Below are 27,020 nucleotides of genomic sequence, written 5' to 3'. Positions count from 1 at the left end.
TGCCTAGCACAGTGCCTAGGCCCTGGTGGGAGCTTGGTAAGGTCTTTTGAAGACAGAGAGGGAGGGAGAGAGGAAGGGCAGTGAAGGGGGCAGGAAAGAAGATCATGGGGCAGGAGAAGGAGCAGGGCTTTAGGGCCAGCAGACCATGTTTACATTCTGAGTCCTCTGCTTACTCAGTTTTTGAAGTTGTGTAACTTACTTAACTTTTCTGAGTCCCAGATTCCTTATTTGTAAAATGGGGCCAGTTTTGCTACCGACCTCATAATGTTGCTAGACATGAGAAAGTGTAGGTAAAGCAACTGTTGCAGTGCCTACTGTCTAGTAGATGCTCAATTAATGCTTTCTCTCTTCCCCTCTCCACCCATCTTTTTCACTGTTTTCTGTTTCCACCATCTCTAGCTCCACCTTCCTTATCTTTACAGCACTAAGTAAACTTCGCTTTCAGGGTAAAGTTCGAATTCCTTAACATAGCCATGCTTCTGCTCCATGGAACCACCTGCACTTCCTCAAATATTCCATGCTGTCTCTGGCTTTGGCCTGGATACCCTCTCCCATCCCTTTCCCAACCTCCTGCAAGAGCCATCCCAGTCTTTCCTGCTGTCTCTGTGCTTCCATAGCCCCTTGGGGTGGTGGTGGGTCGGTGGGAGATTGACATGGGCCCCTTACCTGGTTCTCTCACCCGGAGACCCAGTGCCTTCGGGGAAAGACATGTGTCTTGCCACCGTTTGTCTCTGGTGCCCCACACAGGCCCTGGCACAGGACTGGGGCTCTGTAGGTATTTGCTGAGTATCTCTGGGGGTTGGGGTGGGGGTGAGTAAACCAGGGACACAATCCTAATGAGCCAGAGCAGAACCTGACTGGGGCCATGACAGCAGTGCAGGCCAGGCATTGGCAGGAGAGCAGAGAGCCCCCTAGCCAGGGTATCCCAGGGAGCATTTAACTGGGCTGCAGGAGGTGGGCAGGAAGTGGACTTCAGAAGGTTGAGATAATAAGGAAATGAGACAGTGCACGTGCACACATCTGGATCAGGGAGAGAAAGAGGATGTCAGGTGGGAAGGGAGTGGTGGTGGAACTCACAGGAGAACTGGATCTTGAGCAGAGAGCCCCAGGGTGGGGTAGGAGAGGCCCATGGGGCCGCGCTCGCTTTCTGACGGAGGCATCAGTCACCACAGGGACAGGAAGAGACTGGGGAAACTTCTGTTCTCCACTCGCGTGGCTTTCAGATGAGCATAAGGCTGGAGGTGTAGAAGGGGTCTTTGGGGCGGCGGGGTTGGGGGCAGAGACTGCGAGTCCAGGCCCCCCACGCACACGGAAGACCCGAGAAGAGAAGAGGTTTGGCGAGGTGGTGACGGGGGGGCACAGTACTGGAAACCCAGACCTTGGGAGCTGCTTCCCCTGCCTGGTGAGAAGCTGATCGTCCAGGAGGGTGGTGGGCATCTCAGCACGCTCCAAAGGCCAGGCCTGAGGGCATGTTCTTCTGACCTAGCCAGGTGACATTGCCAAGAGCAGGGAAGGTTTCTAAGAGGGCTCCCTCTCTTCTCACTCCTCAGGGCTTCCTCTTGCCTGCATGTTGGTGAGCTGCTTCTCCTCTGTGCCTCAGTACTGCTTTCAGTACAGTGGGTATGCTCCCTGCTCTGGGGTGTTGCCTGCCTTCCTGAGCCCCCGACAGATCAGTGAGTTGTTGTGTGATTCTCTAGGGACAGAGAATTTTCAGTCTGCAGTCAAATTCCTCCTCCTTCCACTCCCTCCTCCTGCAGTTGGGCCTCTCTTCATAGGGAGCGTGAACAGGTAGCTGACTCTAGCAGGCTTGTCAGCTGCCCAGCCTGGACCAGGGCTGCCGAGGTCCTGCCTCTTGCACATGGGCTCCATTACAGAGGAAGTGCCGTGTACTGGAACTGGTACCAAACTAGGTTCTGGTCTGGATTCTAGTCCTGATTCTGTTGTGTGACCTTGGGCACATTGCCTCCCTTCCCTGGGCTTTAGCCACCTTGTCTGTTAATGGAGGCAGCTCCCGGAATTTTCTGGGGAGTCAAAAAAAGGTCAAGATGCCTGGGCCCTACTTTTGGGGACTCTTATCCAGTAGGTCTGGCACTGGGCACAGATATAGATATTTTTAAATGTTCCACAGGTGATTCTAAAGTATATCTCTCTGTTGAGAACCGATAGTCTGGATCAGTACTTTGCAAACTTGAATATGCAAATGAGTCACCTGGGATCTTGGTTAAATGCGGGTTCTGATCCAGTAAGTGTGGACTGAGGCCTGAGATTCTGTATTTCATAGGACTGCTGCTGCTGCTGCGCTTTACGCATCTCACTTTGAGTAGTAAGAATCTAGACGGTCTGTGAAGTTTATTGGATTGCCCATTCATTCGTCCATCCATTCATTCATTCATGCATCATCAACACGTAAAATGGGGAGGGGGGAGAGGTGAGGCTAGAGGGAGAGACAAAGCCCAGCGTCTTCCAGGGCTACAGAATTTGGGCTTTATTGGGAGGGCAATGGGGAGCCACGTCAAGGTTTTAAGCCGAGGAGTGACAGGGTCAGATTTGCATCTAGAAGACTCCTCTGACAGGGCACAGAGAAGCAGCAGAGGGGCGTGGACCACGGCGGGGAGGTCAGCATCGATCCCAGTGCTAGATGTCATGGTCTTGAGGCAGGTGGTGGTAAGTGGAGACGGTGAGAGGGGATTCTTTTCTTTCTTTTTAATCAACTTTATTTTTCAGAGTAGTTTTAGGAACTGAGAGGAAAGTACAGAGAGTTCCCAATACTTCCTGTCCCTGCGCACACATAACCTCCCCCAGTGGAAAGATTTTTTAGATTTTACGAGAGACCATCAAGGAGGATTTGGTGATTGGCCGTGGGGTGGCAGTGAGGAGAGAACGATACCCAGGTCTCTGGTTCGGGCAGGTGGTGGCATCATTGATACAGAGACTCCGAGAGGAGGAATGGACTTGGGGGAAGGTCAGGAGTTCAGTTTGGGGTCATTGACTTGGGAGCACTGGTGGGATATCTGGAAGGAGGTATCCATGTCCGTGCCTGGGCTCCAGCCACACGGGTGTCCTCTCTGTCCCCCAGGGTGCTCGCCGTCCTGGCTCGGGACCTTTGCCTGTGCTGTTTGCTCCCTCATGAGCTCGTCCCCGCCCACTGAGCAGATTTTAGCCTCAGTGTCCTTCCACAGGGTGGCCCTTCCCACACGCCCCTTTATTCTCTCACGGGACCTTACAGTTTTCCTTCACTATGGATCAGTGTTTTTCAAACTGTTTCTGTGGGTGATGACTTGGTTCATGCCAGGCCTTCCTCTCCAGCCTGTAAGCTCCATCAGGACAGGGATTACGTCTTTCTTATTCTTGTATCCACAGAGCCTAGAACATTCTGAGAAAGGACAGGTCTGGGCTGGCAGCGGGGACTGGGTGTTGTCCATGACCAGATGGTACAGATGGTACTTGTTGCCTGGGGAGTTGGATGAGTGCTCGAGGGAGCGTGCGGGCCTGAGGTGAGAGGGGGCTGGAGCAGTTTCCAGTGAACAGGACACATCCCGAGAGGCCCGCGATGTAGCGGAGAAGGGGGAGTCATCGGCTAGTCGGAGGAAACCCAGGGAAGGAAATGTCAAAGCGGGCCGTGCTGCGCTGGTTGCGGCTGCCACCTGTGGAGTGCTTGTGTACCAGCACGGTGCCGAGCTCTGGGTGTACATCACTCCTCGCACAGCATCCTGTGTTACGGCTAAGGAAACTGGGGCCCAGAAGGTTACCCCCGAGGTCACCTAGCCAGTAAGTGTGAAGTGGGCAACAGTATCCAGAGCTCTCCCCACTGTAAGGTGCTGCCTCCGTTCTCCTGGACTTTGCCAAACTTGTTGCAGTGGGGGCAGGGAAGGAGGACGGCCTGGAGGCCCCTGTGGCAGGGCGGTGGCTTCAGCCTCTGGGTGTCAAGAAGCCAGGCCTGAGGAGCTGACTGAGGCTGGGCAGGGGTTCCTGGAAGCCGGCATCGAGCCAGAGACCCAGAGGCGTGCCAAACTTGAAGGAGCAACCCCGTCTCAAAAGGCAAGCCTGGAGGTCAAATGGCCATGTGGGAATTCTAGTAGCCTCTCTCCCTTTCTCCGACGACTTTCCATTTCACAGAGCACTTTCCTGTCCTTTCTCAGGCTTGGTCCCCAGAAGTGATAGTCTGGGATCACACAGCTAGCAAATGAGGGGGTCAGGATTCCAGCCCAGGTCTTCTGGCATTATGTCCAGGGCTCTTTCCGAAAATCCTTTGTAAGGGCCACCCTGAGATGGAGGGAAACGCCAGTTCACCCCCCACCCCCTGACCTCCACCAGCCCGGCCCAGCCCAGCCCAGTGCAGGAAGTGGTTTCTGAGGGCAGTTGAGGAGCGCGGCATCTGTGGTAGATGTGATGAGTCATCTCAGAGTGCGAGCTGCAGGTTGACTCTGGGGTCAGCCGACCCGGCTCCACGCTTAGTAGTTGTGTGACATTGGGCAAGTTATTTCCAGCAGCCTGCCACCACCTTCAACCCCAATAGCAGGTGGGGGTCTAGGGCCCAGGGGACATAGCTGGTGTGAGCAGGCCTCCGGATGTCACACCTGTCACCCTTCCCCAGCCCGTTCCGAGCCCTGGATTGCGCTGAGGAGAGGATTTGATTATGTCGTAAACAGAGGCTCCATTTAGAGGGCCTGGTTCATTTCCTGAGTGCTTCTAGCAGGCGAGACATGCACAGAATTAGCCCTGGTCCAGCCAAGCCAAAGAATTGATGGATGGGAGAGATACACGCTCCCCGCAGAAGAGGGGCAGCTGCATGGAGCGCTCGGACCCAGGGCCCTGGGCCAGCAGGCTGGTCTCTGGGGCACCTTGGCTGGATTCTTGTCACTCCAAGCTGCTGTAACAGCTGCCTAACTGGGTGTCCCCAGCTGCCTGCACTTTCTCCATGAGAGCGCTCACCACACTCATTAAGACCAATTGTCTAACCTCTGTTTTTCTGCTCAGCTGAGGGCAGGGACTGTGTCTGACTTGTCCTCTGCTGTCCCCATCCCCACCCCAGGGCCTAACTCAGTACTTGGAGAATGAATGACTGCGTGTATGCATGCCATGTCCCCGTCCTCACGCCACACCTGCTCACACCACCCAGGGCAGCTTCACGTAGTACGGCTCTGCCCGTGTCATTCCCTCGCTCACAGGACGATCCCACGCCCGGCATCCACTCTGTACTATGGCTCTCATCTTTATTTCTTTTCCTGTCCTAATTCTCCCCCTTGCCACCCTCTCCCCCAAGGTTTCAGAGGCCCCTTCCCCCCCAGGTACCCGATGCCACCCTAGCTTTCCCAGGAACACAGGCCTGACCACAGCGGCTCAGGTGCGCACACAAGCCCCGTCCAGGAGCACAGGATGGAACCGATGAGCTCTGGTCCTTGTTTGCCAGTGTCTGCCCTGTGGCAGATGGGCCTGGGCGAGGGGCCTCCAGCAGTGCTCACAGCCTGCTCCCCTCCCTCTAGACCCCTGGGGCCCCAAACCGTTGTGTGTAAGGGTCCAAGGAAGTGGGGAGAGACCGTTGGCCGTGAGGCAGGAGTTCTAATACTGAACCAGCCTCGGATTTCTTAGGTAATTTCCTTAGCCCCTGGGACCTCAGTTTCCCTATCTCTAAGATAAGCCTAGACTAATAATAGCTCCCACTTTATCAGATGCTTCTCTGGGGCTGGGCCCTGTGAAGAACACTAACTTAGTCCTGTGAGTCTGGTGTGATATCGTGGCTCTGTTCCAGGTAAGGAAACAGGGCTGGGCTCGGAGAAGTCGGGAGGCTTGGCCATTTTCTTGCACGGCTGGGAAATGACACCGCTGGAATCAAAACCCAAGTCCACCTCGGGCAGTCTGAGCAGGAACGGCCGGGCGCTCTGAGAGCCCTCGGTCCTGGGTGGTTTCTCAGCGGCCCTGGGGCGGGGCCTCTCTGGGGACAGAGGCACTTCCCCTCCTGGCTTTGTTTGGCTTGGCCTCGCTTTAGGGCAGGATTGGCAGAGGCAGGCTGACTTGCATTTCTGGTTTTGGGTCTGTTGCTGCACTTTCCCTAGGGGCGAGGTGCGGGGGCAGGCTCAGCGCAGTCACTGCTGGTACAGACCTGAGCCCCCCACCCCCACCCCCCAGGAAAGGGGAAGTGCAGCCTGCTCCCCTCTCAGGGCCCAGTGCCAGGCCCCAAGGGCACCGATTGCTGCTTCCCTAGTCCATCCTTCCAGACAGAGGGGTCTGGCGGTGGGTGTGGCGGGGGTGAGAGAACGTAGGGCACCAGGGAGCTGGCTGCCGGAGTTTGTTCTTGAGGGAGAAGGCTCCCTGGTGGGTGGGAGACGACCAGGGGACTGGGCTGCTCTGGGGACTGAGATCCGAAGTGGGCTTGGGAAGAAGGAGCCAGAGGCCAGGCTTTAACCCCAGCTTAGCCCTGGGTTTTTTGTTTGTTTGTTTGTTTTTAGCCCTGGGTTTATGGGTGCCTTGGGGCAAGTCCCTAGGTCACTGTCCAGGCTGGGCCCTCTGTCTTCCTGTCAGTGCAGTGGAGGGTCTCTCTGACCCCCTGGGAACAAACTAAGGTTCCCAGATGAGATTCCTGGATTGGGGCTCCTGGCATCACAATTGCCAGCTTTGACTCTGGGAGTCTGACCGTCTGCTTCCAGGGGTCCATGGGAAAGATGTGTCACTGTTTGAGGTTCGTGGCCGTTGTTTTAATCACCATGACTACCACCACCATCATCTCATTTCAGAGCTTTGGACTTTCTATAGTCTACTCTCCTGGTGTGTCACTTGGGTACATTGTTTATCCCATTTCATAGGCGGAGAGCCTGAGGCCCAGAGGGTTTAGGGACTGGCTTATCCTGGCCCCGTTGTGTGATTCTAGGTTGGCCCCTGCTCCTTTCTGGGCCTCAGCCTCCCCATCTGTGCAGTGGACATTTGGGCTCGCTGAAGTTCCAGGGTCTGAGGCAATGAGGTCCAAGGGGTTCCTGGGTTGAGCTGTCTTCATCCTGGAGCTGCAGGCAGGATTTCCAGGGAAGGAAGTCCTCCTGGTGAGTGGGCACCTGTCTTTGGCTGTGCCTGGGAACCAGACCCTGGCCAGATGGTCCTAGAGTCCTCTGAGGCTTCCCCTCCTGGCTCAGCAACTCTCTCTGCACCCCACCGCCCAGGGTGGTGGATGGGCAGAAACTTTCACTGTCATCCTCCCAGACGATGCTCTTACCCACACCGGGCTTTCACATCCGCTCTGCTGCTCCCAGACGACACTGTGACCTCTGACGCGTGTGTGCAGCACCCTGCAGCTGCCCCGACCTGTGGCTGGGCCACTTATTCCCAGATGTGAGGCCTGGTTGGTCCAGGGCTTAAAAGAATTCCCAGCTGCAGGCATAGCCTTTCAGTCTCTGGCAGCTGTGCAGTGGTGCATAAGTTGCTGCTCTCTGGGCTCATCTTCCTCATCGATCAAATGGGCATTTGTGGTCTTTACAGTAAGACCTCTTAACATATGTGCTGAGGTATTTAGCCCTGAAATCTTCCACCTCTGCGTATGTGTGCGTGCGTGCGTGCGTGTGCGTGTGCGAGCGTAACTGTATAGTTCCCAGGGATGTGCGGCATCTTTCTCTTTCATTAGTTCTAGGTGCTGTGGCCTCTTCATAGACGAAACCCGGGCTCTGAGTAGTTCTAGGTCCTTAACTGTGATGAGGGACCCAACCTAGCCCAGGCCTGACTTACTTTCCCGTGTGGCTATGACACCGAGACACCCCTGACTTTCTCTGAGCCCCAGGCTTCCTGTGAGATAGCTGCTTTTCACACTCCATGAAGGGCACCATTTTTCCCTTTGCAAATGAAATCTGCGGGAACCCAGCAAAAACTCCAAGAGTTCTGAGGGTTGTGTGTGAGGCAGGAAATGCTTCCTTTTTTGGATGTGGAACTTCTGAGGTTCCTCCAAACACAGTTTCAAAAGCACTGGGTGGATGGTCCCTCAGTGAGGTTCCATGTGTCTGTGACATATGTCTAGTCCAGGTGTGAGCAAATATTTTGAAGTTCTGGTTTTATTCCAGTTTATTAGTTTCAGAAAGATCTAAACATTCAGAGCAAGTTCTAATTTGAATGACTCACTAAAGTTTTTTTAAAACCTTTGGTTCAGGTAGAGGATACCCTTCGGCTGGGTCCAGGATTCTCCCACTTGGTGATCGCTCTGGCTTGGGGCTTGGTTTGATTCTGGCCCACGAAGGCAAAGGCTGTCTGGCTCCTCATTTATTCACAGAGTGACTTACTCACAGAGGGAACATGACATTCCCCTTAGAGGGCCACTGGGAAGATTACATAAGAGGGGTTTACTCTGCCATGGCCCCTGGCATATGGTAGGAGCCACATAATGGTAACTAGCCTCTCCCTCTTCTCCCGTAAATGACCAACCATGTTTTGATGGATCAGAAGTTTCCAGCAAGGAAATGAGGGTGGGAGCCCACATTCAGTTACGCCAAAGGGACTGTCAGGTTTCCATGTGGCACCTCGGCTTTCACAGTGTAGAGTGTGGGGTTTGGGTCAGGGCTTGATTTTGTTTCAATCTCTGTGACATTGGCTTGTGCACAGTGGCCTCCACTTGTGAGCCTTCCTCATTTTCTCTTTATTTCACAGATGTTTGAGACAGAGGCAGATGAGAAGAGGGAGATGCCCTTGGAAAGGAAGGGGCCGGGTGCTGAGGACCCCTCACCCAGCAAGGACCCCTCTCATGGCCAGGATCCTCCTCCAGGACAAGACCTGCCACCCAAAGAGGACTCCTCTTCCAGCCAGGAACCCTCTGCTGGCCCAGAATCACCAACCAGCAAAGACTCACCTTCCTGCAAAGAATCCCCTCCGGGCCAGGAACCCTTGCCAAGCAAGGACTCCTCACCATGCCAGGAACACCCTACGGCCCCAGCCTTCTCTCCATGCCAGGACCTTCCTGCTGGGCAAGAACCCTCCCCCAGCCAAGACCCTCTAATCAGCAAACACCTCCCTGACATCCAGGAGCCCCCTGCCCAGGACCTTTTGCCCCGTCAAGACCTGCCCGTGAGCCAGGACCCCCTGGCAGCTGAGCCCCTTGCTAAGGAGACCACGAGCTCTGGGGACCCACCGGCAGCCACAGGAGACTCGCCTATGGCCTCCAGGCCAAACTTCGTGATCCCCGAGGTCCGGCTGGATAGCACCTACAGTCAGAAGGCAGGGGCAGAGGGGGGCAGCTCGGGTGATGAGGAAGATGCAGAAGAGGCTGAGGAGGGCGAGGAGGGGGAGGAGGACGAGGACGAGGACACAAGTGATGACAACTATGGAGAGCGTGGTGAGGCCAAGCGCAGCAGCATGATCGAGACGGGCCAGGGTGCGGAGGGAGGCCTCTCGCTGCGCGTGCAGAACTCGCTGCGGCGCCGGACGCACAGCGAGGGCAGCCTGCTGCAGGAGGCCCGCGGGCCCTGCTTTGCCTCCGACACTACCTTGCACTGCTCAGATGGAGAGGGCACTGCGTCCACGTGGGCCATGCCTTCGCCCCGCACCCTCAAGAAGGAACTGGGCCGCAATGGTGGCTCAATGCACCACCTTTCCGTCTTCTTCACAGGACACAGGAAGGTAAGGGAGCCAAGGGTGAAGGGGGAGTGGGTACATGACAGGGTGGGGTGGAGGGAGCGTGCGTCCAGGAGCTGCAGGGAATGAGCCTTTGCTTTGTCCCACCTCTGTTCTTCTCTCAGCCTTCCAATGAGCCTTCCACCCATTTGACAGAGGATAAAACTGAGGGCCAGAGGGACCAAGAAGGCAGAACCTGGACTTAAACCCAGGACCTTATGACTCCAGATATTCTTACAGCTCCATTGTACTGGGGAAACCCACAGAAAGTAGAGCAGGTGTATTTGGATCTAAAAGATCCAACATCATAACTGGAGAAATAGTTATAATTTACACTTGGTCCAGGCCTAGCCAGACTAGAAATCTATCAGCCAACAAGCATGACAACACATATTTCCTCTGTGCTGGCATTATTCTAAGCGATTTACAGGAACTCATTAACTCTTACAACAGCCCTGTGAGGTAGACACTGTTGTGAGGAAACTGAGGCACTGGGAGGTTATGTGCTTTGCACCAGGTCGCACGATTTATAAAAGTCTGAATCAGAACTAGAATGTGGCTCCAGGGCTGGAGCTCTTAACCACTGTGCCCTTTGCCTCTTGCAAATGTTTAGCAATAGATGAGTAAGTGTTGATTGATTTCCTGCTGTGGGCCAGGCCCTGTGCTCTGTGCCACAGCAGGGGCCACAGAAGTGTGTGAGGCTGATCTCAGCCCGTGAGGAATGCTGCTGCTGTGTGGGCCCCGAAGGTGGCCTAACAGTGAAAAGATTGCATCACGGCCTTGAAGCCCGTTAGCCAGCTTGAGCCTGGGCTCTGTCCCTTACTCACCGTGTGGCCTTGGGTGAGTCACTCAGCTCTTCTGAGCCTTAGTGTCTTCTCTGAAAAGCAGAGATGAATAGCACTCACATCCCATGGTGGTTGAGGGTGAACCCAAAGAGCCCAGTGCCTGACGACATTCGTGCAGGCGCCAGGCGAGTGCTGTGGAGGTGCTCACAGCCAGTGTGGTGCAAGGTGTTGTTATGACAACTGTTGTGAGGCCAGGCAGGTGCAGATTCAGGAGGAGAGACCCCAGGGCCTAGGGGCACGAGGGAAGGCTTCTGGCAAAAGATGCTCCTCAGTCTGGCCTTGAAGGTTGGGCAGGTTTAGAATAAACAAAGAGGATGACATAGGCATTCTGTGAAAGACCATGACCTGGACAAAACTGTCTGTAGAAGTCAGTTTAGCTAGAACAAGGGATTTCTACAGTGCAGGGATGGTAGATGGGTGGCACTCATTCTGCCATTTCTGACTGCAAACCCATGGCAGACATGACTAATGGATTCCAACACATTTCCCCACCAAGTTGGGACATGGCCTCAGAAACCTTCTTAGCTTCTCAGCCACTAGCAATAAGGCCTCTGGGCACGTGGGAGGACACCTTCTGCTGAAAGGTGGCTGGGCTGGAAGGGCCGGTTGGGGCCCTCTAGAAAAGGGCCTTAAACTTTGTGTCCAGGAATTGGAACTAAATCCCAAAGGAATGGGGACTGGGTCTGTTTCCTCATCTGTAAGCACTTTGATGTGCTCCAAAATCACCAGGGGAATAGGTTATTTATTTATTTCTTTTTTACATCTTTATTGGAGTATAATTGCTTTACAATTTACAATGGTGTGTTAGTTTCTGCTCTATAACAGAGTGAATCAGCTATAGTACACATATATCCCCATATCTCCTCCCTCTTGCGTCTCCCTCCCACCCTCCCCATCCCACCCCTCTAGGCGGTCACAAAGCACCGAGCTGATCTCCCTGTGCTATGCGGCTGCTTCCCACTAGCTATCTATTTTACATTTGGTAGTGTATATATGTCCATGCCACTCTCTCACGTCGTCCCAGCTTACCCTTCCCCCTCCCCACATCCTCAAGTCCTTTCTCTAGTAGGTCTGTGTCTTTATTCCCATCTTACCCCTAGGTTCTTCATGACTTTTTTTTTTTTTAATTCCATGTATATGTGTTAGCATACAGTATTTGTTTTTCTCTTTCTGACTTACTTCACTCTGTATGACAGACTCTAGGTCCATCCACCTCACTACAAATAACTCAATTTCATTTCTTTTTATTTAATATTGGAGTAATATTCCATTGTATATACATGCCACATCTTGTTTATCCATTCATCTGTCAGTGGACACTTAGGTTGCTTCCATGTCCTGGCTATTGTAAATAGAGCTGCAGTGAACATTGTGGTACATGACTTTTTGAATTATGGTTTTCTCAGGGTATATGCCCAGCAGTGGGATTGCTGGGTCATATGGTAGTTCTATTTTTAGTTTTTTAAGGAACCTCCATACTGTTCTCCATAGTGGCTGTATCAGTTTACATTCCCACCAGCAGTACAAGAGAGTTCCCTTTTCTCCACACCTTCTCCAGCATTTATTGTTTGTAGATTTTTTGATGATGGCCATTCTGACTGGTGTGAGGTGATACCTCATTGTGGTTTTTTTTTTTTTTTTTTTTTTTTTTGCGGTACGTGGGCCACTCACTGCTGTGGCCTCTCCCGTTGTGGAGCACAGGCTCTGGACGCGCAGGTTCAGCGGCCATGGCTCACGGGCCCAGCCGGCTCCGCAGCATGTGGGATCTTCCCAGACCGGGGCACGAACCCGTGTCCCCTGCATCGGCAGGCGGACTCCCAACCACTGCGCCACCAGGGAAGCCCTCATTGTGGTTTTGATTTGCATTTATCTAATGATTAGTGATGTTGAACATTCTTTCATGTGTTTGTTGGCAATCTGTTTATCTTCTTTGGGGAACAGGTTATTAAGAAATAGATTTCTAAGTCCCCCTACCCTGGAATCTGGAATCAGATTTTCTGGAATCAGAATTTCCAGGGGGCGGTGCCCAGACCTTGCATTTTATTATTTTTTTTTGCCACGCTGCGAGGCTTACAGGATCTTTTTTAATAAATTTATTTATTCATTTATTTTGGCTGCGTTGGGTCTTTGTTGCTGCGTGCAGGCTTTCTCTAGTTGCAGCAAGCAGGGGCTACTCTTGTTGCGGTGCACAGGCTTTTCACTGTGGTGGCTTCTCTTGTTGCGGGGCATGGGCTCTAGGCTCCTGGACTTCAGTAGTTGCAGCATGCAGGCTCAGTAGTTGTGGCTCGCAGGCTCTAGAGCGCAGGCTCTGTAGTCATGGCGCATGGGCTTAGTTGCTCCACGGCATGTGAGATCTTCCCAGACCAGGGCTCGAACCCGTGTCCCCTGCATTGGCAGGCAGATTCTTAACCACTGCGCCACCAGGGAAGTCCCAGACCTTGCATTTGAAACAAGCCCCTCAGGGATTGGAACGTTCCCCATAGTTTGAGTATCACCATCTTAGGCCATTTCTTGAGGCAGCTTCTATAGGAAAGAGTCCAGACCTCTGTCCTACTGAGGTGAGGCTTCAGGCTGACTCAGACCAGGCCTGGACACTCTCCTCTGGAGGACGGCTGAAGTCTAAGGGCTTGCCGCCTACCTTGGGCCTCCCAATTTCAGTGCCCCTACCAGACCCTTCCAAGTTATGTCCCCTGGCCCCCTTGCTCCAATACAAATATTTATAAACAGATAAATTCACGTACATTTTCATGTACATTTCTAGTTCCCTAAATACGCTGATCTCAGCTCCTGTTTGGGGGCAGATACTTCCACCTGGTAGTCCAGCAGGCCTGGGCCAGCTCTCTCCTGTCTCAGCTTCCTCCTTTGGGTGCCGAAGGTTCCCACTGGCATCCTCCCCTCCCCCACCCTCTTTTGACCTGTAGCTTCCTTTCTGGGGCTTGAGTAACTAAGCTGGCAGGGACCTCAGAGGCTGCCACTAGCCCCTTGGTGGCTACCCTTCCATGTGGCTTCTGCTTGCCAGGCCTCAAGTCCCTCATCATCGTTCATATCCTGCTCCCTCCAGACAGCCAACTTCAGTAAGAAGCTAACCCTTGTATGGGGGAAGTGAAGTCTAGGCTGGACAGGTACCCTGGTCTCCCTCCACCCCTCACTGGCAGTGGGCCTTGGGCAAGTCCCTGCCCTTCTCTGTCCCTCAGTTTCCTCATCAGTAAAATAGGTATTATCAGAAAATAATATTGATACCTCCTTCATAACGTTGCTGGGAAGATTAAAGAGCCTGCCTCGGGTAAAGTGTTCAGGGAAGTGTCTGGCACTCAACACCTGCTAGGTGCTCCATAAATGGGAATCGTGTTGATGATGATGGTGATGATGATGGTGATGAAGGGGGGGAGCGGGAGGAGGATAGCAGGAGTAGTAACGGTCCTCCCAGCATTCACTAGGTGCCTCCAGCTCCCCGTTCTAGCCTTCACAGCACTGCCACGAGCTGGGACCAGCTGTACTCATCTTACAGTGGGGAGCCTGAGGCCTAGGGAGAAGGGTTTGTCCCAGGCCACGTGATGATGGAGCTGGACAGTGGCCTCACCCTGTCCAGTTGTCTCTGGCTCTACCCCAGACTCTGCACACCTCTTGCTGGTGAGGGGCAGGGTGTGGGGTGATGGCAGCTGGGGGAGGCGACAGGTTCCTGTGACTTCCATCTTCTTGGCTTGGGCCTGGCTTTCCAGGGGGTGGTCCATGGATGCCAACAGATCAGTTTCCAGGCAAGAGGTGAAGAGGAGAGGGATGAGGTCTTCAGGCTGTGGAGTCAGACGGGCTGCATCCATGTTTCAACTCTGTTTCCTCCCTCCTGGTCCTGAGACCTAGGCCAAGTTACATTTTTTTCTCTGAGCTTTAGTTTTCTCTTATAAAATGGGAATGCTAAGTCTTCACGGAGTTGTCCCAGGGCTTCAAGAAGATTGCAGCGTGTTGACAGCTCTGTGCCCACAGTAGTGATCCTGTCATAGAATGAGACCCAGGAGGGCCAGACAGAGCTGGCGTGGCCTCGGGCCTGTCATTGTGCTGCTGTGTGGCTAAGCTGAGGCTGGCCAGAGCGCATGCTGCCTATCACAGGGGTGACAGTCCTTATGTTACTCCTCGCCTCACCTGTCATTCCTCCCTCTTGTACACTGAGTGATTTCTGCTGTGTATAGGACTGTCTGAACCAGACAGACCTGAGAGATGGTCCACTCGGCCACCATCATCTTATGGATGGGCTGCCTGAAGTCTAGAGAGGAAAAGATCCCCCAGGCTTTTCCTGCGGGTCATCCCCTGAAGCCGGCCCCTTGTGCTGGGTTGAGTTGTCTCACAGTGCCCTCTGCTGCCAGACCCCCGCCTTGCCGGCTGCTCCCTGGAGGTCTGGCAGAGCAGATCCACGGGCCTGTGTCTGTCCTTTTCCTGGAAGCCGGGGGAGCTCCAAGAGTATCTGTGTCTCAGCCCACGCCGCCGCCCTTGAATTTCACCCCAGCCTGGCCTGGCTTGGCCCAGGATCACGGGTCATGTTTTGACAGTGAGGAGAAGAGGCTGCGGCCCCTCCCTGGCTGTGCTTCATTCTCCCCTCCTGCAGGAAACTGGCTCGGGCAGAGGCTGTCAGCCGAGGGTGCCAGCCCTACTGCACTAAGCTTACCACCTAGGCTGCAGGTCAGACAAGAGGTGCCTTCCAGCTCCAAGACGTGATGATACCTTCTAGCCTCCTATTTTTAAAAAGCCTAAAGGACTATTTCCTCTGTCGAAACAAATAAGTGTAGTGTTTAGCTCCAGTGTTTCTACAAGGTTCCTTGGGGTCTGCCAGGATAGTCTGGGTCAGAGAGAGTGGCCAGGCATGGCCAGGTGGCCCCAGAAGTCAGATCAGGACCAATAGGAGAAATCAGGTGAGGCCCTGCTCACGGAAGAGCCCTCAGTCATGGGTGGGCTCTGGAGCCAGACCTGAAATGCTCTGCCACTGGCCAGCTCGGAGAGCCCAGGCACGTTACTGGACTCCTCTGGGCCTCAGTTTCCTTAGCTGTAAACTGGGGGCAATAAACAGCAAATAGCCCTTAGAATTGTTGAGAAGGTTAAATTACAGTATGATATGGTACCTTAGCACACTGCCTGGCATAGAGTCAGTAACAGCAATAACCACCGTAGCTTATAGTCATTGAGCACTTCCAGTACCGGGCACTTTCGCATGTGTTCATTAATCCTCATAACGGCCCTATGAGGTAGGTCCAGTTATTGTCCTCATCTTACAAGTAAAGAAACTGAGGCACAGAGAAGGGATGTAATTTGGCTAAGGTCAATTAGCTAATAAGTGACTGAGCTAGGATTCAAATCCAGGCAGTTTAGTTTTTTATTATTATTGTTTTTTAAAGTAAATTTATTTTATCTTTGGTTGTGTTGGGTCTTCGTTGCTGCACGTGGGCTTTCTCTATTTGCGGCGAGCGGGGGCTTCTCTTCTTTGGGGTGTGGGGGCTTCTCATTGCAGTGGTTTCTCTTGTTGCAGAGCACAGCACGCGGGCTTCAGTGGTTGTGGCACATGGGCTCAGTAGTTGCGGCTTGCGGGCTTAATTGCTCCACGGCATGTGGGATCTTCCTGGACCAGGGCTCGAACCTGTGACCCCTGCGTTGACAGGCGGATTCTTAACCACTGCGCCACCAGGGAAGCCCCTCAAATCCAGGCAGTTTAGCAGTTAACTCTTAACCATGACTGTTATTATAGTTATAATTACAATATGAATTATAATTATTCTTCCAGTCCCTGGAGGTGGCCGGGGGGCTGGGCAGGCTCCAGAGATTTCTGTCTGGAGTGAAGGGAGGGCTGAGTGGTTCTGGGTTCGCCTCCATTCGCCTTTCAGCAGGGAGGGCCATGGAGCAGAGCAGGCAGTGGGGAGCAGATGGGAAGGAGAGGCCCCTTTGCGTGCTGGGCCCTGGGCAGGCCTTGCTGCAGCTCTTGGAAACAGGAGGCTTGGGAGCCACTCTGAGGCTGGAAGCCAGAACCCTGACTCTCTGTCTCAGTTTCTTCTCTTCCTGGCACACAGCACCCCTTGGTGTGTGGGTTTCGCTAGCCGCTTTGGGGGCCGACTCCCAGGGCCAGAGTTCCCTGGCCCCTCTGTCAGGCTGATTGGTGAGGGCCCGACCGTGGAGGTGACCCCCTCCCAGCAGTGGAAGGAAGAGCCCATTTCCCAGCAGTGCAGAGGCTGGGGGTGCCGGGCGGGGCGGGAGTGGTCCCCAGGCCCATTGTGTGGGGCCGATAAAGTGCGGAAGCTGAGGTTAAATGGGAGGAAGCCCAGTGCTGGCGGCCCTTTCCCACGGATGGGGGCTTCAGGCACGGCCCAGCCAGCCCAGCACAACTGTGACCTGTGTGTGTGGGGTGACAGTGACAGCGTCCACTGGGCTGTGAATGCTGGCGGTCCCCGATTACTGAGGGCGCCCTGTGTGCCAGGTTGGGCCTTGGGGGCCCAGCCTTTATCCTGGTGAATCTCTCAACAGCGGGTTGGGTGGCCGTCACCATGCCTCTGCTAGAGCTAAAGAAGCTGAAGCTGAGAGGCCAGGAAACGTCTCCCAAGTCAGTGGCAGCAGGATCTGTACCCAGGCCTGGCTGCAAGCTGTGGGTCCGGAATCCCACACCACAGATGGGCGCGCGCCTGTGAGCGCACGCACGCGCGCTTACAACCTTGGTAGGGCCGCGCTCTCAGGAAGGAGGCAGCATTTCCCCTGAGTCTTTCATTGAAGACATTCAAAATGTGCCCCATCCTCTGCATTTAACTAGCAGCGTCCTCTGGCGGAGAAACACAGGCCCTGAATTCAGACAGACCTAGATTCCAGCTGTCACTTAAAGGCTGTCACTTAACTCCTTGGGCAGGTGACTTAACTTCTCTGAGGTTCTGTTTACTTTATGGACTGACTCTGAAGATTAATGAGATAGTGTCTGGATAATGCCCATTCTGAGGTCTGGCCTATAGCATGAGCTCCATGAATGAAGCTATAATTCATTCATCCATCCATCCATCCGCGGGTGGTTGCACCACTGAGGCTGGTAGCTCCCCCTGCTGGCTATATCTGGATTAAGGCCACTTTTCTTGCCAGAATTGAGAACGCAGTATTTTAAGGTTTAGCCATCTCCTTTATTTTACAAATGAGGAAACTGAGGCCCAGGGTATGGCTCATGAGGAGTCCAAGCTGCGATTCACATCTGGGGGCCTTCTGTCTCATCTTAGGACATAGTGTCCAAGCCCAGCCTACCCTTAGCTCTACCTCCTCCAATATCTCAGAGCATTTCCTGTACTCCCGCTCTGGAGTGGCACTGTGGAGGCCCTGGTTTCCCCTGGAGGAGGCTGGGCACACAAAGGCAGGGCGACAGAGGGCGGGCGGCCCCAGTAGAGCTGGTGGGAGCCTGGAGTGGTCTGGAGGAGGCGAGGAGTAGCAGACTGGGAGGAGGTAGAGACTGGGCAGAAGAGGAGAGAGTGTTCCAGGAAGGGGGCACAGCACAGGAAAAGGCAAGCAGGTGGGGGTGGGCTCAATGGAGCCCCGGGGAATAAAGTTGCAGGCCTTGGATCAAGCAGCGAGGCCTTCAAGACACATCATTCCCAGCCTGCTTTCCCTCTCCCTTGATTCATTCATTCATTTAACAAGTATTTCTTGAGCTCCTAACATATACCAGGCCCAGTCAAGGTGACCTAGACAGAGGTGAAGGCAGACAGAGCCCCTGCTCTGGGGAACTCACAGTCCAGTAGAGGAGACAGATTTGGAAGAGGCCATGTTGGTTATAGTGGGGACCTCACAAGGGGTGAAGGGGGCACACCCTTGGTCTAGGGGCCAAGGAGGGCTTCCCAGGTGAGGAGGCATTTAAGCAGCTTACCCGAGGTCAGGTCTTTCCTGAGGCTGGGTCTTAGGAGGAAAGGGAGGTGGGAGAGTCATAAAAGCATCCCTCATGGAAGGAATGGCACATGCAAAGCCCGAGGTGAGGGGACCGGGCTGTGAAGACTTTCCTCTGACTAGAGGGCAGTTTGAAGAGGTTGCTGGAGTAGGGGTCGGGCTCTCCAGAGAGATAACCAAAGGAGTTGTAACTGAGGTTATCCTAAGATGGTAGACCCTGCATGTCATGTCAGGGAGTTTGGACATTATCTCGAGGGTACTCGGGAACCATGGAAAGCTTTAAGGCAAGAGAGGTGCTCTCCTGTGTGATAATTTACTTAACACACTGCTGACCAATCCCAGGTCTCTTTAAAACCTCAGAATCCTGAGTTGGTTAGTCATTATGATCTCCATTTTGAAATTAAAAGCACTAGAGGCTCAGAGAGGGACAGCAATTGGCTAAGTCACACAGTAGAATCTTCACTGAAGCTTCCTCTCTGGCCTGCCCTACTGCCATGAATGCTGTGTTTCTGGTTTCTCCCGCACAAGTTGTGTATCAGGAGGAGACTGCTTTGGGTGGAGGCTCTGCTAAGCCAGCCACACTCCATGGACAGACTGCTCCCTGTAGTGGGGTCTCCCCCCCTCCCCTCTTCTTCAAGGGGTGGGAGCATGGAGGTGGGAGTGGTTTGTAGGAGCTGCTGGATCCCTGAGCCTCTCTTTGCTCAGGAAGCAGCCCCTGGGTACCCAGACTGCAACGTGTCTGTGTTTTCTCTGCAGATGAGCGGGGCTGACACAGCTGGGGACGATGATGATGCCTCCCGGAAGAGAAAGAGCAAAAACCTGTACGTTGGAAAGATCCCTGGTCCTCACCCTAGTGATCGGGGCGGGCGGGTGGGGGGCGCTCCCTGCACCCCCCTTCGTCCTCTGCCCTCTGGCTTATTCCCCATGCCCAGTGGCCTAGGGGTAGAGGTGGAGAGAAGGGGCTGAACCCAGTCCTGCCCGAGACAGACACCCGTGAACAACGGGATCTTGGGACTTAGCAGCGGCCCCAGGGTAAGGTCACCAGGGTCCTAACCACCCAGCACTGCCCTCAGCATCCACTCAGAGTGAGGCAAGGTGCTGATTTAGTATCTGGAAGCCACAGGGAACGAAGCAGAAGCAACCAACCAAGTGGCCCTGGCCCTGTCCAGCTGCTAAGCCAAGCAGTGGCCAAGTGGCCACGACAAGTTCTTTGCTCCCTCTGAGGAAGGGCTGACAGATGGTCATGGGATTCCCCTTTCTCCTCTCGAGCTCTTGCATGCTAGCAGTCTTGGGCGTTGCCAGAAGGGGGTGCTGCTGGCTCAGAGAGCAGATCCGGTACCTTCCTGGCCACTCCCCTCTCCCCCCTACCCCGCTCCCGCGACCATTTATACTTTCGATTCGATTCGGAGGTTAGAGGTGCTCATTCATTAACAGAGCGTGAGTGGGTTCTTCTCGGGTCTCTTTGTACCTCGGGCCCTGGAGACTGCGGGGGTGCAGGGATGGGAGGAGGCAGTGAGGCACCTGGTGGCCCACAGAGGGAACCCCCTCCCTCCAGGTCCTGTAGTGCCCACCATTATGCACCAGTTGGGCCGTGTGTGTGTGTGTGTGTGTGTGTGTGTGTGTGTGTGTGTGTGTGCGCGCGCGCGCGTGCGTGTGCGCGCGCCTTGGCTGGGGTCCACTCCCTAGAAACTCTTTCCCCAGCTTCCCCTGCCCTCTCCAGTTTCCTGCAGCAACTGTAGGCTTCTCTCACTCTGCAGCCAGGAGCAGTCACACTTTCTAGGGAAGGTAAAATGCACAAACAAAAATAATTCTTTGCACCAACCATCCGGTCCAGGCAGCATCAGAGCTGCCGTGGGTGGTGCTCCCGGGGGTGGAGCAGTGGAGGGCAGCAGAGGGTGGACATCCAGGGTGCTGGAGCTGCCCTGTTGCACCAACTCCAGCCTTCTTTCAAAGTGGGCGCTGCCCTTTGACTGCCTGAAGTTCACATTCTTAAAAGCTTAGTCAAGGACTCTTAGAATCTGGGATGATAATAAAAATAACTCATGTTTATTGTGCTAGGCACTATTCTGTGTGCATTACTTATATTATCTAATTTAACCTTTACCATAATTTTTATTTTACATTTCTTTTTTCTTATTTACTCTATTTTGCAGGTGAGTAAACTGAGGCAGAAAGAGGTTACTTGTCCAAGGTCACAAAGCAAGGAAGTGGTAGAGTTGAGATCTGAAACCTGGCATGTTGGCTCTAAAAGTATATATAAATATACATATATTTTAAAATTTATTTATTCAGAGCCTGTTATAATTAATTAATTAATTAATTTTTTGGTCTCGCCGCGCTGCTTATGGGATCTTAGTTCCCTGACCGGGGATTTAACCCAGGCCCCCTGCAGTGGAAGCACGGAGTCCTAACCGCTGGACCACCAGGGAACTCCCATGGAGCCTGTTATTTTTAAGCTTGGCGCAGAACACCCTGCAGGAGGTCCACAGCACCCCAGCTAAGTAGCCTTTGAGCCTCTAGTGACAGGAGTCCATTCCCCAGAGGGCACCCATTCCATCTTTTCATGGCTCTGATTGGAGGAAAGTGTTCCTTTAGCTTCCTCTTGTGGGTCTCTGTTCTGCTCTCTGGGCCCACATGGGGACACATGAGGCACCTCTGAGCTCTGCCATCCTTTCCTGAGTTGCCCGTGTGGACTTCCGAGGACCTCTCCAGCTGTGCCCTGCAGCTGTGAGTCTGCCCAGCTGTGCATGTGGGAGGAAAGGCTTGTCTGGGCAGGGGCTTCAGCCTCCTCCAGCCACAGGGAAACACAGTGGTCTCTGAGCCAGCAAGGAGCCCAGGTGGATGGCGGCAGCCTGCAGGCTGGACCTCAGGCAAGCTTCTGCTCCCTGGGAGCGGGCCAGGAGCAGGGCCTCTGAGACAGAGCACTGTGCCCCAGGAGGCCAGGCTTTCTCACTCCTAGCCACGCCAGGGCTCTCCGAGGGCCTTGATCCTCACCAGAGGGCTGCCAGTCCCTGGACTCCTTGGCCTTATCTCATTGGCTTGGAATCTGCTAGAGCAGGATCCCAATCTCTAATCAGCTGTCCCAGACCCTCAGGACAAGTATGAATTCGGCCTGAGCACTTTTGCCCCAGGCACTGCGCTAAAGCTTTCTGTGCATTTTCTCCTTGCCTCAAAACAACCCCGTCAGATGGTAGGTACTATTATCACCTGTGTTTAACAGATGAGAAAATTTGACATTCAGAGAGGTTAGGTAACTTGACAAAGGGCACACAGTTGGTAACTGCTGGAGCTGGGATTTGAACCCAAGACTGTCTTGCTGCAGCACTGTGGCTTTTAACCTCCACCCTGGACCACTTTCCTTCATTAAACAGGGTGTCCCATAGGTCTTAGTGCCCTTTGAAGCTTGAATAACTTCAGAAGTATGCTCCCAACTTATAAAACACATTTGAAAGTTCAATTATTCAAATTTCTTTTACACTTATTTAGCTTTGTGATTTTGATAACACATTTTTAATTTTACGCATTTAATTTTTGGTTAAGTCAGCATTTTTCATCTGTAAGAAGAACAGAGATCAAAAATTAAAACAAAAAATGTATTACTCAAAAGTCATAAGGCTAAATATGCAGGAAAAAATTAATTCCTTTCAAATGACGTTTTTGAGAGTTTACAGGATTTGTACTTTTGACGTTATTTATTCAAGCTTAAAACTACTGAAACTTTGTGGGACATTCTGCATGTTCATGGATGGATGTATCCAAAGCCAACGACAGGCTGAGCTGTCTTCTGGCAGGAACTATTCTCTAGGAGGTGCCCAGAGTAGGGCTCTAGGGACCAGGGGGAGGCTAACATGAGCATGAGACACTTAACCCCTTTCTCGCCAGCAGCTTGCCCAGGGCTGAAATCTGCCTGGGGGAATGGCAGGGCTAAAAATGGTTCTTGGCTAAAAATAGACAGTCCTGCCAACCCAGGTGGGCAGAACCTCCCCCTCCCTCCCGCCTTCCCTCCCAGCAATTTGCTGACTTGTTTTCTCCTCCTTCCCAGGGAGCTGCCATGGCAACGGGGAGGCCAGTCACAAATAATGGGTCTGGCTTCCTGCCTGGGCGGGCCCCAGAGGCCGCCCCTTACAGACACATGCCCCTTTCACAGGCTCCCTCTCAGGGTTGGCCAGGAGGGATATTTTTTTTCTGCTCCGGCCCTGGTCCCTCCCATTTCCTGGCTCCTCCTGTCTGAGTCCCAGCCCAGCCTGTGCCTGGGAGTCCAGTCCTCCAGCTGGAATCCCAGCGAGCGCTCGGCTACAGCCCGCACCGTTGCTGCCTGGGACTCGGGTTGGGAACAGGAGCCTAGGGTGCTCCCAGCAGCCCGTCCCAGGCAACAAGGTGGGGGGCCCTACAGCGATGCTCCGAGGCATGTACCTCACGCGGAACGGGAACCTCCAGAGGCGGCACACCATGAAGGAGTAGGTGCCCCTCACCCCAGCCTTCACCCTCCCGACCCTGAATTTGCGGTGGCCGAGTGTGCCAGGCTGACCGACCCCGTTTTCTGCTTCTGTCTCCAGAGCCAAGGACATGAAGAACAAGCTGGGCATCTTCAGGCGGCGGAACGAATCCCCTGGGGCCCAGCCAGCGGGCAAGGCAGACAAAGTGACGAAGTCATTCAAGTAGGTCCTCTCTGGCCCCCCTGGGCCCCCCTCAGACACTTACTGGTCCCTGTGGGAGCAGGGCTAGCAGTGGGGTTAGGAGAGAAGGCTGTTGACTTGATCCGGCTCTGGGGCGATGCAGACTCTCGTAGTGGGAGCCTGGTACCCGGCATAAGCAGCCCTCATGGGGAGATGCTGTCCTGGGAAGGATGACCAGGGAGGGGCAGAGGTGGGGATAGAAGTGATGCCGGCCCCAAGAAAGGGGGTGGGCCCCCTCCTGGGCTCCCCAACCGGGCTAAGCTACTCTGTGGGCCAAGGCAGCTGACAGAGGTCACCCAGCCCTAGCCGCCCCGCTTCCCTCACTGTGCCCCTTGCCTCACCCCTCAGGCCCACCTCAGAGGAAGCACTCAAGTGGGGCGAGTCCTTGGAGAAGCTGCTGGTCCACAAATGTAAGTGGGGGCCAGCTGGCCTGTTCCCTCCCTGTGTCTCTCCCCCCTCCTCCTTTCCTCCTCTCCCAGGCCCAGAGAGTGCGTCTGGCTCTGCAGAGGTTACCTTTCCCTTTTCCCTGGGCCCAGTTAGGTGTCCCTACCATTGGGAAAGGCCGAGGCCCTTGGGCTGGCCTTGGAGCCGGCGCCTGCCAGCCCCTCCCTGTCCATGGGAGCTGGCACTGCCTGCCAGAGGCCGTTGGGACCTGTGTGCTCAGACCCATATTCCCAGAATAACAATAAACATTTCCATGTACTGAGGGCTTACACTGGGCCAAATGCACCTGCCATCTCGTGGGTGGGAACCCCTCATCCTCACAGGGCTCCAGGAAATAAGGCTGGTGATCCCCATTTGACAGATGAGGAAACTGAGGCACAGATGGGGAGTGACCTGGCTAAGGCCCACAAAGAGGCAATGGCAGTGGTGGGACCATATCCCAGGGTTCCTGGCTCTCATGAGTGGGTCAGTTTACTAAGATCCCAGCAGCTGCACCTGAGAGGCCCCAGGAGGGTAAGCTGGGGGGCCTGAGGACAGGAGGGGCTGGTTTGGCCTCTCACCCCAGGATCTGGGCTTCTCCTACAGATGGGCTAGCGGTGTTCCAAGCCTTCCTCCGCACTGAGTTTAGCGAGGAGAACCTGGAATTCTGGCTGGCATGCGAGGACTTCAAGAAGGTCAAGTCACAGTCCAAGATGGCGGCCAAGGCCAAGAAGATCTTTGCTGAGTACATCGCGATCCAGGCGTGCAAGGAGGTGGGGCTTTGCGCTGGGCCCTCGGGCCCCCATCCCCATGCCCATGGGGTGCCTGGAAGCCTCAGAGAGGAGCTCGGGAAGGGGAAGGGCCAGAGTGACTTTAGGGACCATGTGCCAGGTTGAAGAGGAAGCAGGCTGGGGCCCCGGGAAGAACGGAATCCTGACTGATAACAGAAATGGCCACTGTTGACGTGCTGCTGGGTGCCAGGCACGTGCTAAGCCCTTCACGTATGAGCTCTCACATTTAACCCTCATGACAACGTGTAAAATAAGTTTTAATACTATTTTCATTTTAAAAATGAGGAGACAGTCTCAGAGAGCCTAACAGGTATTGGGTGCTTCCTGTGTGCCAGCTGTGTCTGTTTAATATGGACAATCATGCTTAATTTTCACAACTCTTTGAGGAGTGTACTATTTTTTTTTAATTTTTAAAATTAATTTTATTTATTTATTTATTGGCTGCGTTGGGTCTTTGTTGCGGTGCGCGGGCTTCTTATCGCGGTGGCTTCTCTTGTTGTGGAGCACGGGCTCTAGGCCCGTGGGCTTCAGTGGTTGCAGCATGCAGGCTCAGTAGTTGCGGCACGTGGGCTCTAGGACGCATGGGCTTCAGTAGTTGTGGTGCAGAGGCTTAGTTGCTCCGCGGCATGTGGGATCTTCGCGGACCAGGGGTCAAACCCGTGTCCCCTACGTTGGCAGGCGGATTCTTAGCCACTGCGCCACCAGGGAAGTCTGAGGAATGTACTGTTGCGCTACCCTATACATAAGACGTTTGAGGCTCAGAGCGCTTAAGTGATTTGCTTAAGGCCACACACCTAGATGTGGCACTACTGGGATTTGAACTTGGGCAGCCTGACCCTAGATGCAGTGATTTCGGGCCCTATAAACTCTACTACCCCTACAATAAGTGACCGAGCCAGGACTTGATTCCGCTAACCTGCGGGCCTCCCGTCTGAACCTTAAGATGTGGAGCAGAAGGACTTGGGGGTGAGAGGCTGGGCAGGTCCTGTCCTGGCCCCTGGCCCCTAGGAGCAGCTTCTTGCAGGCAGCCTTGACCATGTCACCCTCTGCCTCCCAGGTAAACCTGGACTCGTACACACGGGAGCACACCAAGGACAACCTGCAGAGCGTCACGCGGGGCTGCTTCGACCTGGCACAGAAGCGCATCTTCGGGCTCATGGAGAAGGACTCGTACCCACGCTTCCTCCGCTCAGACCTCTACCTGGACCTCATTAACCAGAAGAAGATGAGTCCCCCGCTTTAGGGGCCACTGGGGTAGAGCTCAGCGTTCACACCAGGCGGGCTGGGCCCCTCCCCACCTGCCTCCCTACCCCCTGCGACAGAGGAGGCAAGTGAGCCCCCAGAGGCTGTGTCCGGACAGACAGACGGACATTTGGATGAGAGGCCTGGACCAAGAGAGGCCCAGGCCACTGGAGGAGTAGAGGGACTGGCCCCGTTGGGCCCCCACTGCCCTGGTACGAGGGGGCCCAAGGGCCCTGGCAGGTTAGGGGCCCTGGCTGAGCCAGACCTGGAGCTGCTGCTTCCTGCTGCGGAGACTTCGCAATGACCAAGTTCCTTAAAGAGCTGGTTGATGGGCAGGGGGCCGAGGCCTGGGCCCTGGGGCTCTCCGGGGGGGGTCACTCAGACTCACAGCTCAGACCCCCGCCTTGAGTTTTATTTATTTAAGCAGCAGTCGGATGCTTGGCACCTCGTCCTGTAATAGGAAACCTTTGCCTCATCAGTTTTCCTAATTTACAAGTGCAATATTTTAACCAACGCCTTGTGAAAAGCCACCTTGCGAAGAAGGTGGGCACCATTTTCCGGTTTCAGGGGATCTGCTGGTCCCGAGCCCCAGTGGCGGGTAGCTGGGCCTGCTGGACTGACAAGGCCCAGAGGGGCGGGGGCTGCAGTCTGACCTCACACCAAAATCCAGCACCCCTGAGTGAGGGGTCCCCCGGGGCCTCTGGGAAAGCATGGCACCCTCAGACCACACAGCGGCCGAGTTCAGGAGCAAATAAAAGCCCTGTGTTATTTTTTGTTCTTGACCCTTTCTGTGTGTTCCTGGTTTCAAGGCTTCCCAGGGTGACTGGGGCTGGGACGGTTGCTGGGTGGGCTGTCAATCCAGCTTCTTCTCCTCTCTTGCCATCCCTGACAACCGCCTCCTCTGTGCCAGGTGCTCTGCCAGGCTTGTTCTACTTACCATCTCATCTTCACTGCGAGCCTGGGAGGTAGGGGTTATCCCTGTTTTACACATGAGGCAGGTGAAGCCCAGGCAGGTAAGGTGACTTGTCTAAGGTCACACAGCCGGCAAGTGGCAGAGACAGGGTTCAGCCTAAGCCCACCTGGCTGCAAAGCCTGCTCTCTGGATTGTCGTCCTCTACCAGCTACTGGATGGAGTCCTAGCTGGGCTGCTAACTGGCTCCGTGACCTTCAGCAAGTTCCTTCACTTCTCTGCCCTGCCACACCCTGAGATTCTAGTGGAACTTTCAGGTAGCACAGGGATGATTGGTGGAGGTGGATGGGGCCAGAATCTCAGGCAGGTTGGCAGCTGCAGGCAGGCAGGCTCATGGAGGCCTTTAGGACAGAGGAAGAGCTGGGGAGGTCGGGCTGGGGGGTAGGGTTCCCAGAGAGTCCCTCTGTGGCCCTGGGGCAGACTTCCCCCTCTGTGCCTAACAGGAGATACAAATTTAGGAAAGGCCTTGTTCGAAGCCACAGTTCAGAGGAGGCCCTGGACCCTCTCACTTAGAGGGGTAGAAGAGAGCCCGGCCAAGCTGCCCCTGATGCCCACACGTTCCACCTGCCAGGGTCCGGAGGCAGGGACCAGGGTGTGGCCTGGGGCGGGGACT

General features: G+C 54.4%; 1 protein-coding gene across 8 annotated transcripts in view; it reads left to right on the top strand.

Moving 5' to 3' along the window:
* RGS3 (regulator of G protein signaling 3) overlaps positions 1–26,219 on the top strand; it is a 127,676-nt gene extending 101,457 nt beyond the window's left edge. For 7 of the 8 annotated variants that reach the window (XM_067743580.1, XM_067743579.1, XM_067743581.1 and 4 more), the window contains 6 exons: positions 8,617–9,582; positions 19,062–19,126; positions 22,862–22,963; positions 23,330–23,391; positions 24,011–24,177; positions 25,253–26,219. In XM_067743580.1, coding sequence (XP_067599681.1) covers positions 8,617–9,582; positions 19,062–19,126; positions 22,862–22,963; positions 23,330–23,391; positions 24,011–24,177; positions 25,253–25,438 — 1,548 coding nt within the window. In that variant the 3' untranslated portion in view covers positions 25,439–26,219. Of the gene's footprint in view, positions 1–8,616; positions 9,583–19,061; positions 19,127–22,564; positions 22,763–22,861; positions 22,964–23,329; positions 23,392–24,010; positions 24,178–25,252 lie in introns of those variants that run through there. The other variant, XM_067743588.1, reaches the window with a different exon arrangement.
* Positions 26,220–27,020: the final 801 nt, after the last annotated feature.

This window comes from Pseudorca crassidens, chromosome 7, assembly GCF_039906515.1.
Source record: "Pseudorca crassidens isolate mPseCra1 chromosome 7, mPseCra1.hap1, whole genome shotgun sequence".
NCBI classification, from domain to species: Eukaryota; Metazoa; Chordata; class Mammalia; order Artiodactyla; family Delphinidae; genus Pseudorca; species Pseudorca crassidens.
This window is presented reverse-complemented; position numbering and strand designations above follow the sequence as displayed.